The following is an 18,825-nucleotide window of genomic DNA, read 5'->3' as shown; positions in this document are numbered from 1 at the left end:
CCAGGGATCATAAGATGGAATGCAGTGACAGAGACACATCAGAAAGCTGGACCACATTTTAGACCCTCTGTCTTTCTTGGTTTGTGATTAGCGTGTTTATGAGTTGGACCAGGCTAGAAGACAGAACGGTGGTTCAGAGAACAAATCCAAGAGGCTGGAGAAATCTTGGTGCCTGGGTCCAGTCCATAATGTCTTTAGGAGAAGGAGAGGACATTGGCCTGCCTATTCTTTAAGTTCTTCTTTTGATAGATAATTTGGGAAATTGTTTTATCGGATGCCAACTAAAAGTTCAGTTCCTGGTGAAAGCAATTCTTTTTTGTTCTTTAATTCTTAAAACTATAAAACAATTTTTTTTATAAGAATTACATATCCTTACTTACACTGAGATGTTTCTGGACTGCATTCTATAGCTACATAAAATAGGATGGAATAGAAATATTGGTTTCTGTTTTAAAGATGGAGAAAGCATTAGACATGATTTATTTCACTTAAGGTGTTCTCCAACTCTCCTATGATTTTTATTTGTGAATTAGTCACTTAAATCCCCACTTGGTTTTCAGTGTTGAATTCCTCTTAGGAGTGAAGCAAGGAGAGAGAAGGAAGTACAATACCTGTTTTGACTTAAAATATTTAACTATGAAAGATGTAAAAATTTTTCCCAAAGTTATTTATTCATATTTCTTTTTTTACATACCTCAAATAATAATCAAATCATATATTTATTTATAATATATTTATGTATATATGTATGTATATACACACTAGAATTTTCTCCCAGATTTATTGAACTTTTTAGTCTTTACCATACCTATCACTTTTCACTCTGAAGTTCTTTGTCCATTGCTACCATGGATAGACTTTTCTGAGAAATTAAATAATCAGTTAAATTTTCAATTTTCTAACGGTGTGCTTCAAATTTCCCTTTAAAATATTCTTAAAAGTGTAACAATCAAATAGGTATACATTAAAAATTCATAATACCCCAGTTCTTTTATTTTCTTTGCTAAAACACATAAGCCAAATGCTATTTAAATTATTATTTATACTGTACATTCTTATAGATTTCAATATACTTAGAATAAAAATCATTTGTGTTCACCAATGTCTAGTTGCTCTGAAGCTGGACATTTTTCCTTAAAGCTTTTTTTCTTCAATTTCCTCACTGCTACTACCTCATGAATATTGTCAGCCTTTAATGAGATGATTCAAGTCACATGCTCATGGCAGTGCTGGACACGCAGTTTGGGCTCTTCATAGGCAAACACTTTGAACAAGTGTTTGGGAAGAAATGAGTAGAAGAGTGTAAAATCAGATAATGACTGCTTGATAGTTTTATGTGTGTACAAATATCTCCTTATAGAATCAAAATGTTTGTCGTAGTCCTGAGAAGGAAAGTATGTATTTTTATGTATTTAAGTAAAAATACATAAATTAATATTGATTAAATTGTTGATTTACTTTTTGCCATTAGGACACTCTAAGGAATATCAAATTTTCCATCATTACAAAAATAGATTCACACACAGAAAACTGCAGCAAACACCAGACTTAAAATCCTCTAAGAGGATACCTGGAAAAGTTTTTCCTAAGTGAATTTTCCTAGTGAATGACTAGTTCAATTAAAATTAAAACTAAAACAAAACAGATTAACAGAGGCAGGGCAGGTTTACTGAGTTTCGGATTTCTTTGGCTTTGAGTAGCTACAATTAAAAGAAAAAGCAATGCAATTAAAAAAAAACAACAGCCTGGCTTCCTTCTGGAATTGTTATTTGTTCTATATCACTGTACTTATTGAAACTTACCTGAAAGTAAAGCGTAGTTATTAGAAATAATTGTATTTTTTAAAATAATGACTCTACATTCTGGCCTTATTTCATTAGAATTGCATTTATGAGAGTTCATTTGTTTTTCAAAACAAAAGAGTGGCCTTCAGGCTTCTTTATGCTCAGTAGTATCAATTAAAAGTTAGACGAAAATTAATTTAAAAGTTCAGATGGAAAATAAAGTCTTAGAATTGCATTCAGTTCTAAAAGCTGATTACTGTGAAAGGGATATTTGTCTCTCAGGATAAGTCTTCAGCCTTAGATCTGCAGCCAAAGTGTCTCACCCACTGCCACTTTGAATTGAAAGATGTAATGCAATCAGATTTTTCCCAATTTAAATGGTCATTTTCAGATAGATAATTAAGATGTTGAGAATTAAAAGAAAGAGCACCAGAGATGTTGTAAGATTATTTCATTCAAACACAATGTGGAATCAATACTGTTTCTCTGAATATATGTGCAGTAATTGTTAGAAAGAGAATGTAAATGCAGTGGGTAGCCCTGCCATGGAGCTATTCAATTAAGTCAGTGTAATTTTTGATGATATAATTCTGCTGACAGTCATTGATCTACTGAACTAGTAATTTGCTTTTTTGTAGTTTCTCAACAGCAAAAATATGTGCACATTATTGGGCTTTCACAGATACACTGCATGTTATGTTAGACTCATTGCTTGCAGTAATTGTAGTGATTATACCTTTTTTATAAGAGAAGTATTACTAATGGGAGTGTTCTGTAGTGTTAAGTCTCTACCTGGGGTCTCCTCTTGATCTAGACCTTACAAATAAAATCTGTCTGCTCTACCTCATATTCAGTGTGTAATATGAAACACGGACAGAATAATAAACACCCCTATTTGGAAAGAAAAAGAATGGGAGATGCATCTTAGACACTGGCCTTTGTGGAATATATTCCATTTAATTCCTGCTTTCAAACTGGCAATTTATTTCCAAAGTCATATCTTCATTGTTATACCTTCCTAAGGCAGATATCAACTATCATTCAATACTAATATTCTGTATTCTCACCTATGTTTTCTAACATTAGAACTTGAGTAGGTACAGCTCCACCTCCAAAATTACCTTAGACTGGAGTATTATGAATGTTTCACTGACATGTATCTTGAGTCACCATCTTCCAGACTTGGGTAACAATTTCTTTGCTGCCTACCCAGCTGACTCTCAGGTAGGCTTTTGCTACAACACACTTTACTTCTTGGTACAAATTTCTTTATCACTTAGGATTCTACTTTTTTCCTTCGAATTTCAGAATAATGCATCTCAATGATGAAATCAATCCTACCATTGAAGGATATCCCTAATTTCTACTTGCCTCTAATTCTTTATCAAACTCATTTTTATCATTAATAAAATGAACTGTCTTTTGTCATTTATAAATTAACTCTGAACCTTTTTATGACAATATTTTTCTACTACACAAAACTTTTACCAATATTACACAGTTCCATTACATCTAATGTTGCCACCTGGTATTAGACTGAATTAGAGCCAATGATGTGTTTTCTTGTTACTATTACCAATTTTTAGAAAGTTGGCTTTGATGTCAGTGCTTGTAATTTGAAGAGTCTTAGAATTTTTTACTTATTTGAAAATGTGGAGGATTCAGAAATAGTAAGGTAACATGACTGGATGGGAGCGATGACATGCAGTAGAGAAGCTGTTGTTTCAAGTACATAAACCGGTCTGACTTCAGATTACAGTTGTCATCACCCCACCTTAATCTTGGTATTGATGGTAATATGGCATTGATTCCTCAATACTGTAAATACTGCTTCCAGAAATATATTTATATCTTTGTGAATGTCCTCATTTTTTTAGTGCATCTCTAGAGTTAAAAAATACTGGATTAAAATATATACTGGAGAGGAAGCAGTTTGTACTTTCACTCAATATTTTCCCATTTTATTGCTATTTCACATTCTGTCTTTTTAATGGTGAGATTCACTTAAATATATAATAGTTTTTCATATACCTCATTTCTGAAATGATTTCACATAAATTTAAAGTTTTTCTAATGAGTGATTCATTTTTATTTCTTATTACTATTTTTCACAAATTGTTATCTCCAATTTTCATGGTATATTTCAATGTGTGTATTTATTACTTAATTTTTTATGTTAGATCTATTGATACTTCCCATTACTTCTGCCTTTCCTGATTGGCATAAAATCCTTTACACTGTGCAATCATTTGAATATTCACATCTATGTCTTCTATTTTTGTTTTGTTTTTCATTTAGTTATGGCCTGAGTTAATTATAACATAGGGATCTGATTTTCTTATTATTTTCCATATAATTTACCAATATCTAATGATTATTTATTGAACAGTTTGAATTATGATATTAGAATATACATCTGAATTAATGCTGAGGGCTCCCTACGAAAGGAAAGTTATTTCATTTCCTTTAAAAGGTATACTTTGCTTATGTGTATAAGTCATATTATGTATTTTAATCATGTTATTAACAAGAATTATGTTACCATCCTACTAAGAGAACCATGGTTGTCATACTAAGTATGACTAATATAGTACTCCTTGTTAAATCAAATTTGAAGAAAAAACTTTAGAATTCCCCTAAGTTGAGTATTGGAAATAAATTAAGCACTTTGGTTTATTTAAACACTGATGGTTTGAGGTTGATCATACAGGAACACTGACCAAACCACTTGAACAAAATATCTATTAGCAAATTTTTAACATCAGCAGAAAATATTATTCCTTTAAAGGTCATTCAAATTTTTATCATAGTAATGTGCTCTTTAAAATTGTGTTCAAATTCTATGTGGAAATCACCTTCAGAAGAGAGGGTATTTCAAATTCTTTTACTGTAGGTCATTTCTGTTATAGAAGATACTATTAGAATGAAGCTAACAAAAATATTCCTAAGTCTTGCTTTATCACTCAAGCATTTAAAACAGTAGAACAAATTCCTTCTCATCAAGTATTAAGATAACTACTTGGTGTTCTTTCCAATAAGATAGACCTTTTTATGTTTCACTGTGAAACTGAAAGAGCTGCTATAAAATTAATGAGTATGTTTGAATTCATTACAATCTCTAAAAAAGAATGGCTCCCTCTGTCTGCTGTTCTCTATTTTAGCAATGAGTTTAGGAAAACAAACATCCCTATTTTAGGTAATAACTTCTACTCAGAGACTGAATTTATTATACACGTCCTCACTGTTAAATAATATACACTTGACATTTCAAAATTAAAATAAAACTTCAATAATAAAAATTTTTAATTATTTTTTTTTCTTGTTTCTTTTTCCTTTTGGAATAGAAATACATAGCATACCTTGAGTACATGACATTTATATCAATAATGGCCTAGAAATACATTTAATAGTTGAAACTTTCATTAACATTTGTCTTTTGAATGATACGTGTCTTTTCTGCTTTGAACTACATGGGTAGGACTTTCTAGAGGATAGGGAAGATTATTGCTGGGGACTTAGAATAGAAACTTAGACTTGTTTAAAATACCTAGTTTGCAGAGCATCTGCAAGTTCAGAAAAGCAGAAGGAGAAATAGGGACCATTATCATAATTATCACAAATAAGTATCTTTCTATGTCTATGATGTATTATATTTTGCTTTCTCCCAAACCTATTGGTAAAGGGGTGAGGGATATTACTGTTGTTTAATTTAGAGCATACCTGTTTGAAAGTTGAATGTGTGTAACTGAATTACTGGTTCATGTTATAATATGGGACATATATTCCAAAGTATGGAAGTAGTATACATACCCCAATCATGCATTTTGTTGGTGGTGCTTCTATGGTGCCCACATAATCTGGTGAGAAAGGCCACAGATGCCCAGGAATCCTGGGGAACAAGGTGGCATCTAAAGAAAGGCTACTGTGTTACCAACTCCCTGCAAAGGATTAAGATAATTGAGCCTTGAATAATATTTACTTGGAGATAGAAAGTAAGGGGAAGGAAGTTAGGCCATACGAGCAAAGGCTAGTCATGGATTACCAATGAGACCCATCTAGGGATCCCAAGAGAACTGTATTTTGGGAGTAAATATGTGTTGAAGAATCTCAGCTTTCCCAACAGGGAGAAACTACCACGATATGACAGCTTCAGAACACTGTTCCATAGCTTATTTAATAATGAAATTTAGGTGGTTGTTTCAAAGTACAGTGTCATTACTTGCATTCAATGAAATCTTATGGAAACCATGTTGATTTATTAAAAACAGTGCTTAGATTTTACATGAATTACATTAGGTCACAAAGATATGCATTGGCAGAGCTGGGATGATAAACCAAGATTTCTGACTTTATTTATGATGTTTTTGCCATTGGCAGAATTCTGCTATTTTGTGTACTACTCTCTAAAACATACTTATGTTCTGCTAGTTTGACAGATTTTGTTTCAAAAATTCAATGAAGACCTTTGTTTATATCTTACTTTAAATCAAATTCCATAGTTTGAAGGGTTTTGGTTAGTCATAGAAGTTCAGTATTCTGGATATAATAAGAATTTTTTAAGAATATCTAGTTCTCTCCTTCTAAGATCTTACACAACTGATTAAATAATATAAGGTTATGTAGCAGAACCCCACATTCTTGTTCTTATGAGGTATTATTTTGGACATATTATATGTAATTTTAATTCCCAGGAAGCACTTTGACATGATGGAAAGAAAGTAAAAAAATCAGAATTATGAGTTTTGCATTCTTGGCTTAGCCCTTTTATTAGCTGTTTAATCTTGGATAAGCCTTTTAAAATTTCAGTTCCAAATAAAAAAAAATGCAAAGCCTGATTTAAATGACCTCAGATATTCTAACACTGACATTCTTGGATTTTACAAATATGCATTTTATAATTTAAGAATGTCTTCCCTTTTGATAACTTGCATGAAATGCTTAGGTATAATTTCACTTCTTTCAGCTAAAATGCCATATTTTTAGGTGCATTAGACAAACACCCAAATCTTCCGTATAGATGTTGCAGTGACAGAATTCTGGCAAACTTTAGTCTCGGGTGGTTGTTACCCCATAAACACCCCAATCATTAGACATTTTGAAGATGTGCAAGTTTGACTCTGGGGACGTAGTTGAGTCACTGAGCACTGTCAAAATAAATGTCTAATCACACCAGTTAGTAGGTTGACTGCTGGATTCTGAACAGTATCTTTTAAGCTCTTAAGTAAATAACAACATAAAAGTCTTAGTCCTTCACTTAAATAGCTTTAGGATTTGAAGTAGCTTGCCGTATTTAATGAAAGCTGCAGCAACTTGAAATGACTTGTCCTTGTCTTTCACCATCTACACAATGTTATTTCCCCGAGCTTTAACACCATCTGTAACTGAGATTGAAAGTTAAAGTGAGATAAAAACCAGTGAATCAAAGCCAAGCTAAGTCATTAGGATAGCTTATTTCCCCTTTCTGTCAGCTGAACATGTGAATAATCACATGGAACCTAAGGGTAGAAAACCTGTATCACAGTGAATAATGAATGATTTAGTTCCAATTAAGAAATTTCCTTTTAAAAAGAACAAGTATAATGGCCATCTTATGAATAAATTATAGTTAGTTTGAAAACATGGTTTTGTTAAACAAATTTGAACTGCTTTCCGTCACTTCTAGAGAGTCTTACAACTTTTATTTTAGAACTTGCAACTTCCCTTTTGATGTGGAGTCAGCTATGAAATCCTCGAGTGATAAGTTCAAGCTAGGATTTTGTTTGTTTGTTTTTGGTCTTCTGATTACCTAAGAGATATCTCTAGAAGTTTTCAGTAAAAAGCACATCATGTTTGAAGACCATATTCTATTTTGCCTATTGCTTAAGGCTTGTATGAAATTGTTGCTCCTTATTATTGAAAGCTTAAATTTGTTTACAGGGTCATTGTACTTACTTCTGTATTATGTTTAACAATGTCTGATCAGTGTATGATCAGTATTTATTTTCCAAATTTTACTTTTACAGAGCAGTGCTTTCTCAAAGCAATTCTACACATGAAACTTCTGCATAGAATAGCAAGATTATTTGCAATGTGAAGTGTTAATTTCATGAATTATTTATTATTTCATGTATATGCTTGAGCATAAACACTGTTAAATAGAGATACCATAATTAATTTTTTGAGATATTTTTTGATATAGTTCATAAGACAATGTACATATGGATTAAATATGTGATAGTAATATATAATATCTTTATACATAAAAGAAGATGCTTTTCATCCAAACATATGATTTCAGTGTTTAGGTATATAGGCAGATGTAAAGGTCTGGATGGTGGGTACACCTTTGAATAATACCTAGTAACATTTTACAGATTTCAGAGAACTTTTCCATGTATTATCTTGCATAGTTATTGTAAGAGCTGTGAGGATGTTAAAGCAGGTACGATTATACCTATTTGTAAAAACCAAGATTTGAAAGCATAGTAAAACCCTATACTCATGCAGTAATCGTAGAGCTCTCACTGAATGCCACATCTCTTAACATTTACTGTGATGTCTTTTTTACATAATGCAATAAATATAGGTTGGATATCTGAAAATATCAGTCTCCCTCATCCTTTTTGCATATATGAGAATCACAACTGCTCATAATCAGTTAAGATTTCATTCTTACCTTCTGTAATAGCCTGTTATGAAGCATTTATAAATGGATATAAGTCTATAAAAGAAAGTTCTCCAAATATTGTGTGTATAATTGGATAATAATTTGGATGACTCAATAGACATATTTAAATATATACCAGTTATTTATGAATATCCATAGTTTACAATATATTCATGTGAATAAAGATCTAATTTTTAACTAACCAGTGAAACATAGGAAATGAGTTGGAGGAGATGGGGCTCTTCCTTGACTCCCAGGAGTCAGGATCTCAAAGAGGTATCTGCTGTCCCATGTTCAGTGAGATTAGGGAATGTTCTCTCCTCTTTAATTTTTGAAGATTGGCATTAACTCTTGTTTAAATGTTTGGTTAAGTTCACCAGTGAAGCTGTCTGGTTCTGAGATTTATTTGTTGGGAGACTTTTGATTACTGATCAAATCTTCTTACTAGTTACAGCTATATTCAAATTTTCTATTTCTTCATGACTCAGCTTGGTAGGTTGTATATTTCTAAGAATTTATCCTTTTCTTCTAGGTTTTGCAATTTGTTGGCATATAATTGTTCATAGCAGTATCTTAAAATCCTTTGTATTTCTGTGATATCACTTTCATTGCTCCTCTTTCATTTGGACTTTATTTTAGTCTTCTCTCCTTTTTCTTAGTCTAGCTAAAAGTTTGCCAATTTTATTTATCTTTCAAGAAAAGTTCTAAGTTTCATTGATCTTTTATATTTTTTTCTCTCTGTTTCATTTCTCTCTGCTCTGATCTTTATTATTTCATTCCTTCTACTAATTTTAGATTTAGTTTGTTCTTTTTCTACTTTCTTGGGGTATAATGCTAGGCTTTTTGTTTGAGATCTTTTTTTTCTTAATGTAGGCATTCATAAACTTCCCTCCTAGGGCTGCTTTTGCTACATACCATAAGTTTTGGTATGTTTTCCTTTTTATTCCTTTTTTTGTTTTAAGGTATTTTTTAATGTTCCCTTTGATTGTTCAGGACTGTTGTTTAATCTCCACATATTTGTTAATTTTCAAGATTTTCTTCTGTTATTGAGTCCTAGTTTCATACCACTGAGGTGAAAAAAAGATGCTTGCTATGATTTCAATTTTCTTAAATTTGTTAAGACATTTTTTCCAACTTAACATATGATTTATAGTGGAGGCTATCCATGCACACTTGAAAAGAATGTATATTCTGCTGCTGTTGAATGGCATGTTCTCTATATATCTTCTTGGCCCATTTAGTCTAAAAACATAGTTCAAATCCAGTATTTCCTTATTAATTTTCTGTCTGAATGATCTATCCATTTTTTAAAATGATGTACTGAAGTTCACTAGTATTACTACATTGTTTGCTCTTTCTGCCTCCAAATTTGTTAATATATGTTTAACTTATTTAGGGCCTCTAATGTTGAGTGCATATCTATTTATAATTGTTATAGTCCCTTGATGAATTGACTGCTTTATTATTATATAATGACCTGTTTATGTTTTGGTATAGTTTTTGACCTACAGTATATTTTGTCTGATACAAATATAGCTACCCCTGTTCTCTTTTGGTTTCATTTGCATGGAGTATCTTTTTCTAGTCCTTCACTTTCAGCCTACAGGTGTCTTTAAATCTAAAGTGATTCTCTGTAGGCAGCATACAGTTCTGTTTTCTTTTTTTATCCATTCATTTACTCTTTATCTTTTAACTAGAAAATTTAATTCATTTTCACTTAAAGTAATTACTGATAGATAAGGATGTATCTTGTTGCCACCTTGTTAATTGTTTTCTGGTTGTTTTGATATTCCTTTGTTTTTTTCTTCTCTGGCTGTTTTCTTTTGTGATTTGATGATTTCCAGAGTGGTATGCTCTGATTTCTTTCTTTTTCTTCTATAAATCTGCTATAGGTTTTTGCTTTATGGTTGCCATGAGGCTTGCATAAGACATTTTATATTTACTATTTTAAGATGACAGCACTTTGATCATGTAAAAAAAAATACTCTTTTACTGATTCCCCCACATTTGTATATTTTTATGTTAGATATCTATTAACAAATTATTGTAGCTACAGTTACTTTTAATATTTTGCTTTCTTTAACCTTTATGCCAGAATTAGATGATTTGCATACCATCATTACAGTATTGCAGTATTCTGAATTTGAGTATAAAACCTACCTTTACTGGTGAGTATTATACTTTCTAATGTTTTCATGTTACTAGTTAGCATTCTCTCATTTCCTTTAAAAAAAAGCCCTTTAAGCATTTTTTGTAATGCAGTTCTAGTGGTGAAGAACTCCCTCAGCTTTTGCTTATCTGAGAAATTATTTATCTCTCTTTTATTTTTGAAGGACAGCTTTGTTGGGTAACATATTCTTTGTTGGCAGTTTATTTATTTACAGCACTTTGAATATATCACATTCTCTCCTGGTTGCAAGGTTCTTAAGAAATCTGTTGAAACCTTTATGGAGCTATCTTTTATGCAATGAGGTTACTTTGCCTCTGCTTTCAAAGTTCTCTCTGTCCTTTATTTTTGATAGTTTTATTATAATGTGTCTAGGTGAAGTTCTTTTTGAGTGGGATATGTATTGGGACCTATGATTTTAGATACCTGGATGTCCTTATCTCTCCCCAGATTTGGATAGCTTTTGGCTATTATTTATTTAAGTATGTTTTCTGCTCCTTTCTTTCCCTCTCTACTCCTTCTGGAACTGCCATAATGTGAATATTGTTTTGCTTCATGGTGTTTCATAATTTTCATAGGCTTTCTTTACCCTTCTTCATTTTTTTATCATTATCGTCTTTTGGATAATTTCAAATGACTTGTCTTCAGTTTACAGATATTTTATTTTAACTGATAGGGTCTTTATTTGATCTCTTTATTTGATTTTCTTTATATTGATTCTCTTTGTTGAATTTTTCATTTCATTCATTGTATTTCTCAGCTCTAGAATTTTTGTTGATTTATTTATGTGATTTCTATATCTCTGTTAAATTCCTTTTTTGTTTATTGTTTTCCAGATTTCATTGGCTATCTGCGATCTCTTGCAGGTTGCTGAGCTTCCTTAAAAACAGCTATTTTGAATTCTTTGTCCAGGAATTTGTAGATCTTCATTTCTTTGTGGTCAGTTACTGGACAATTTTAGTGTTTCTTTATCAGTGACATGTTAACTTGATTTTCATGTTTCTTACAGGCTCCTGTTAATGTCTATCTATTTGATGGAGCAGTCACCTCTTCTTAACTTTATGGACTGGTTTCAGTGAGAAAAGACTTTCACCTATGGGTACCTGTGAAAGTCCTGGCTGAGTACAGTGTTGTGGTTCCTGCTTCAGGAACAACCAACAGCATGGTCTCCATGCATCTCAGGCTGAAGTTGTAGTCAGTGAAGATGCAGGATTCTCAGAAGCCAAGGCTGTATGTGTCTGCAGGAGTGCTGAGGGCTTTTGGGTCTTTAGTGATGAAGGTTTCTAGAGACCTTCTGATCTTTTTTTCTCTTGGAGAAATGTCACAGCCAAGGGGAACCCTCTTGGTTACCGGGTCCAGTTTACAGGTAATCTTAAAGTGGTCATGACACTGGTATCTGATGTACATGTGTACATGGAGTAGCCATGTACCTGGGTTCTGGAAAGGGATGGTTGTAGAGCAACAGTAGCTCTGGGGTCTGGGACTCTGGCTAGTCCACAGAGGTGGTGGATTCAATGTCTGAGACATGAGTGAATATGGAGTGCTTGTGGAGCCAGATTCTGAAGCATAGGTGTGCATAGAGTGGCTGCAGATCCAGGCTCTGAAGGATGGGTGCACATAGGACAGTGGTAGCTCTGTGGACAGAACATATGGGGTCAAGGGAGCACAGCTCTGTTCCTAGTGTGGCATAATAGCAGTGACTTCTTGGTGGATGTGTAGTAGTATCTCTTGTCCTCTGAGTTATGAATGTGGCAATGGCTGTTGGTTACATCAGTTATAAATTTGCCAGTGTCCTCTGCATGGAAGTCTACTGGAATCTGCATCAGTGAACACCAGCATCCAACATTTTGAAAGCTATGGGTAGGCTGTGGCTGTCGTAGGAGCTACTGAAATCTTGAGTAGCAAAGATTGCCAGGGTTCTCTGCAAAGCAGGCCACTGGGGACTTCAGTGACACCTGCTACAGGCTGATACCGACAGCCGCTCCCCTTCTTTGTTTCCGGCCATCTCCATACATCCCAGCTAAACTAAATCCCCAGCAATCCTTTCAATAAAGTTATTCTCTGTTTTTTGTTCCATTAGGTTGTTCTAGATTCTTAAATGGATTATTGAGCCCTCCTAAAATTATTTTTAATCACAGATGTGTAATTGTTATTGTTCTTTTCTTTTTTTGGGGGGGGTGGATATTGGCTGGTAACTCCTACCCTGCCATCTTACTGATGTCCTTAACTCTTATTTTTTTTTGTTTGAAATATTAATTTTTTTGGAAAGCATTTGATAGTTAAATCACATAATCAATCACTTAATTTTAAAATGATTTGGCCTGAGGATATTGATTAAAATATGAATTTTTTTCATTCATTCAACAAACATTTGAGCACCTATAAGGGCCAAACATTAGAAGTACAAGCTAAATAAGAGGATCTTTGCTCTCCTAGAGCTTAAAATCTAGCTGGAGTGCAATATTAAATGTTTATATTTCTTATATAAGATAGAGGGAAGCGACAAGGGAAGTGGATGGTACTCTACAAGAGTACGTAGTAGGTATCTAATCAGCCCAGGGAAGTCACAGTGACAAAAACCTAACTGTTTAAGAAGGAGCAGTAGAACAGTTCAGCCAGAAGGAAACTTATAGACCCTAAGGCGGGGAAGTCTTCACAGGTTCAAAGGACTAGAAGTCTAGAATGGCTGGGGCACTGTGTGTGAAAAGAAGAATCAAGGCGACGAGGCTGGCGAGGTGATGATTAGGATCATGGAGGCCATTAGGGGTCTGGCACCTCTGCAGAGAACCAGTGAAAGACCTCAGTAAGAGAGTAGCATGACCAGAAGTGCACTTCAGAATGGCCATCCCAGCTCCAGAGCAATGGAGAAACTGGACTAGGTAAGATTGGCTGCAGGCAGACCACTTCTAAAGCCTGTAGCAGTGACAGACAAAAATATCTGGGAGGATTCAAGAGATAGATAGCAAAATCAACAGACCTTGATGATTGAATCCAAGGTTCCTATAAGACAATTAGGCCCAGTAGCCCTGTAAGATATGCTCAGGGGAAACTGTGTTAAGAACTGTCAATGCAGGATCATCCGCATTTAGATGGCAAGTAAAGCTGTAAGAAGGGCTAAAGTGGCCCAGTGATAATTAATCAAACAATAAGAATCACATACATTTAAAAATGAGATGTGTCAGGGGCTGGGGGGAAGGGCAATCAGGAGTTATTATTAAGTAACAGTTTTAGCTTGGGATAATGAAAAGTTCTAGAGATGGATGGGGATGATGGTTGTACATCAGTGTGAAGGTATTTAATGCCACAGAACTGCACACTTAAAAATGGTTAAAATGGCAAATTTTGTATTGTATATTATACCACACTTTAAAAAAAACAAAGAGAAACTTTTGAGCTATTTGTATCTTTTAGAATAAGACTGTATTCACGTATTATAATTAAAAATCAGCATGAATGTTGAAGAGGGTGGGGGAAGAATCAGCAGAGTAAGAGGAGCCTGCAAAGGGAACTGAACAAGGAAGGCCAAAAAGGTTGACAGAAAACCTAGAGCATCATGGCAAGGAAGTTAAGGATAGTGTTTCTAGGAGGAAGTGTTTGACTGATTTGAATGCCACTGAGAATTAAATCAGATAAAGTCAGAAAAGAAGCGACTAGTTTCCACAACATGGAGATCAACCTTGGAATGAGCTGTTGGCAGTGGAAGCCAGTGATGGGTAGGCTAAGGAGAGAATGGGCAGGAAATAAGAGCCTCAATGCAAGAAGATTGCAATGAAATAAGATGGCAAGAAGTCTGACTATTATGGGAAGGAGTAGGATGGTGGCTGGGAGAAAAATAGATGCTTTTAAAAAATAAGTGTTAAAAATATCATGCAAAATCAGCAAAGCAATCATTTCATGGGAAATGGAACTTCATGTTAATAATCTCAGGAATACCTGGAATTTATAGGTTATAGAATTTTTTATACTACTTATGGGTCAGAAAGGACACCTGTTATTCTCTTCATTTTATGGGTAAAATAAAGGTTCATCAAATAAGTATCTTCAATAATTTTTTTTAAGACAGGAAAGTATAATGTACTGTGTGAAGAAAACAATTTTTACTATGATGACCACATGATGAAAAAGTTTAATATTTTAAGGCTACTAATGCATTAATTTTTGGTACATGTCCATCAGAAGATGTTTTCTATCCCAGTTACATCCTGAAGATGCCAAAGTCAGTCTTCTGGATCGGCGCATTAAGGGCTGCGCTAATACTGAGACCCAGAACCAGTCTGGTGTCACTGGATCAATAATCCCATCATCCCACAGCCTGGCACTGAAGAAGTAAGGGTTTCCTTCCTCTTCAAACCTCTTAATGAAGGGCTCTTTCAAAGCTGCTTCTTCAGCACTGGAGAACTCTTTCCCTTCCCATGCCCTTTGGTCCTTTGCTACTGTTGCCAGCACACTGGCCGCCTGTTCTCCTCCCATCACTGAGATGCGAGCGTTTGGCCACATGTAGAGAAATCTTGGGCTGTATGCTCTGCCACACATCCCATAGTTTCCAGCCCCATATGAACCCCCAATGATGACAGTGAACTTAGGCACATTGGCACAGGCTACAGCAGCTACCAACTTGGCACCATCCTTGGCAGTTCCTTCAGCTTCATAGTCTCTACCAACCATAAATTCAGTAATGTTTTGAAGGAATAGCAGAGGAATATTCCTTTGGCAGCATAACTGGATGAAGTGAGCCCCCTCTTATGCAGATTCAGAAAAGAGAACTCCATTATTTCCAATGACACCTACTGCATATCCAAATATTCTAGCAAATCCTGCAACCAATGTGTCTCCATATAAGGCTTTGAACTCACTGAATCTGCTTCCATCCACAATTCTAGCAATGACATCTTGGATATCAAAGCTCCTCTTAAGGTTAGCACCTACTATTCCACACAATTCATCAGCAGGAAACAAAGGCTCTTCCGAAGGTTCAATAGTAACATCCAATTTCTTCTGATAATTTAGATTCCTCACAACTTTCCTGGTTAAGTGAAGGGCATGATTATCATCTAAAGCATAGTAGTCACTTACACCAGACTTCCTACAGTGAAGATCAGCACCTCCAAGGTCCTCAGCGGACACCTCTTCTCCAGTTGCTGCTTTAACCAAAGGGGGTCCTCCCCCAAAAAATGGTCCCCTGCTTGCGAACAATGATGTTTTCATCAGCCATCGCAGGCACATAAGCCCCTCCTGCCGTACAGGAGCCCATCACAACTGCAATTTGTGTGATATTTTGAGAAGACATACTTGCCTGATAATAGAATGAACGGCCAAAGTGATCTCGATCTGGAAATGCCTTGCTTGTAGAGGTAAGTATGCCCCTCCAGAATCAACCAAGTAGATGCAGGGAAGCCTGTTTTGCAGTGCGATTTCTTGTGCCTGTAAATGTTTTTTCACAGTTACTGGGTAGTAAGTACCTCCTTTGACAGTGGCATCATTAGCAATAATCATGCATTCTACTCCTGACACTCTCCCAATACCTGTGATAATGCCACCTGCTGGGACCTCCTCATTGCCATAGAGCTGGTAACCTGCAAACTGGGATAATTCCAGAAACGGGGTCCCTGGGTCTAGAAGACCATCTACTCTTTCTCTGGGTAACAATTTTCCTCTTGATATGTGACGTTTTCGGGCTTTCTCACCACCTCCTAGTTTTATGTACTGTGCTCGTTCATGGAGTTGACTTACTAGTGCCTTCATCTGTTCACAGTTTTTCTGATACACGGCAGAGCCCGAGTCCGGCTGGGTGCCCAGCGTGGCCACTGAGTCTCTGTGATAGGTGCGCAGCCCCGGGGCAGCCGCGTGGGTGCACGTCCGCAGGGCTGACCTCAGGGCGGCCCACATGGCAGCAGGCAGAAAGCGAGGAGCACGAGGAAGCCCGCGCAGGCTCCCAGCGACCAGCCTCCGCTCCGCATCCCCAGACTCGGGCTATGGCTCAGTTGGCACCCCCACCGCACCAGCTAGCCTGAAACCTCCCAGATTCTCCCTTAACTCTTACTTTTTACTGAATTATTTTCCACATTATTGCCATTATTTATCTATCTATAATCTATTATCTTTTTACTCACTGCTGTTGTAATCAACTAGATTAACATCATTGACTTCTCATTTTTTTCAGTATATTGTATAAAAATCCTAGTCTTGTATATAAATTTGCATAATCTAGTTCAAACCTTCTTCTCCCAGCTCATGTCTCTCTCATTATTCTCATTTGTGGCTCCCCTTCAACCAATGACTTTCTGCCAAAATCTCATATGTAAGGGTGACTTTGGGCACACTATTTCCATAGAATCCTCTTCAAATTCTCTTACCAAATTTATCTTCCCAAAAGATTCAGCTCAAATGAGTCTTTTTTGGAAAATCTTTCCTAATCACTCTTGATAGAATTCAATATATCTACGTGTTGTTACATCCTTTTTAAAATCTCACTTCCATAGAAGTTTCATGTAATATTTTGTGCAGTGGTTCTCAACTTTGGCTATACCTGCAGAGTTTTAAAAAATACTGATTCTGGGCCCTAGGGCCAAAGATTCAATGTGAATTAGTCTGCGATATGGCCTGTTTATCAGGAGCTTAAATGTTTTACATTTTGTTTTAATGTGAAGCTAAATTTCAGAACAACTGTTGTTTTGTAATGAGACCAGATGTGAATATAAGGTAAATATAAATATAAATACAATGTGTGATGCCTTAAAGTTGGGAGATTTTTTTTTTCACATTAAGCTGGTTAATAGATGTAGCTTTAAAGGAAATAATGGGCTCTCATTTATCAGATACATTGACACGCTGTAGGAACAAGATTATTTTAAGACAATTAAAAAGATAAATGTCTCAGAATACTGAATTTATAATTATATATTCCATGTTTTCAGTATCGTACAATTGTGGTTAATGTTTAGAATGAAATTTTAAAGAATATGAAAGATGCTGTAGTATACAAAATTATATTTATTTGTATAATTTTCCTGTTCAACATATTTCAGTTAATTTTAATTACTAAAAATCAATAAATCCATGGATTATATATATATATACATATACATATATGATAATTCCATTCATTTGTCCATCTGTTGACTGAGAGAGTCAATTCTGAATAGATCTGGAAGTCAATGTTGTAATCTGAAAAAGACTTCCAAAGTTAATATTGGTATGTGTGTATATAATATTTTTATAATCCTCCTACTACTGTAGTTCGGTCCTGCCAAATACCTTGCTCATCACATTGTCAGTCCAAAGAGGTAGTGTACCACAAAGGAAATATAACCTGTCCTCTTAAACAGTTATGATCCATAGTAAAAGTTCTATTTTGATATGGTATAATTTATTCAGACTCATTTAGTCACATAGAATTTGATTGAATAGAAAGTGTTTACAATTGTAATTTTTGCAACATTGAAAATGCTGTGTGCTTTGATTAATCCCAACTTCTTACAGTCATGCCTGTACAATATTTATGTCTCCAAATTACTATTTTTAGTAATTAGCAGCTTTTCTATTGCAATTAGCCAACACCATCTTCTAACATTGTCTGAAATAGCATAACTGTTCTATCAGTTGAAATATTTTAATTTTTATTTTTCTTTGTGGTTTTATTTTTCCTTTCATACTTTTTGGAATTTAACTTCAATGAAAATTCAAATTAGTTATTTATTTTCTATCAAAGGACTCTAAGAATGTATATTATTATCAATCTATCCACCTGAAAAAAACATGTTAGCAAATTTGAATTGACTCTTAATCATTTCAACAATTAAGATACTTATATATAAACACACACAATCCTTTTTAAAAAGTGTTTAATATTATTGATAAACTGGAAACATATTTTCAAATAAATTTACTTATTATTATTTATATCTATATCATACAAGTTGAGGCAGTAGTTGGAATACCATGACTTGGCAAGAATAGAGAAGAGGCAATTTGGAATTTCATACAACTAATACATGTTTTTCAGTCTAGGACACAAACACTCTAAAGATATTTATGTCATCTTCATATCTGGCATCTAATGCCTATGTTTCTTCCAGTGAACACTAAATACATGCGTAAGAATTGCCATAAACTGAGTTGTATGATGATGATAGTGTCCAAATTACAATCCAAGCAGGTGTTTCTTTAGATTATTGTAATTCTATTATATAAGGTGGATCTAGGCATTGTATAAAAATCCCTAGAAAACT

General features: G+C 34.5%; 1 protein-coding gene across 1 annotated transcript; it reads right to left on the bottom strand.

Annotated features, from left to right (window-relative positions):
- Positions 1 to 14,434: 14,434 nt before the first annotated feature.
- Positions 14,435 to 16,570, bottom strand: LOC118933887 (methylcrotonoyl-CoA carboxylase beta chain, mitochondrial-like). Its single transcript, XM_036928816.2, is given in 4 exon segments — positions 14,435 to 14,881; positions 14,884 to 15,760; positions 15,762 to 15,937; positions 15,940 to 16,570. Coding segments are annotated over 4 exon segments (1,686 nt in total). The 5' UTR covers positions 16,484 to 16,570; the 3' UTR covers positions 14,435 to 14,792.
- Between the last annotated feature and the right edge of the window lie 2,255 nt (positions 16,571 to 18,825).

Source organism: Manis pentadactyla, chromosome 8 (assembly GCF_030020395.1).
Source record: "Manis pentadactyla isolate mManPen7 chromosome 8, mManPen7.hap1, whole genome shotgun sequence".
Taxonomy (NCBI): Eukaryota; Metazoa; Chordata; class Mammalia; order Pholidota; family Manidae; genus Manis; species Manis pentadactyla.
Note: the sequence above shows the minus strand (reverse complement) of the source record. Positions and strands in the feature narration are given on the sequence as shown.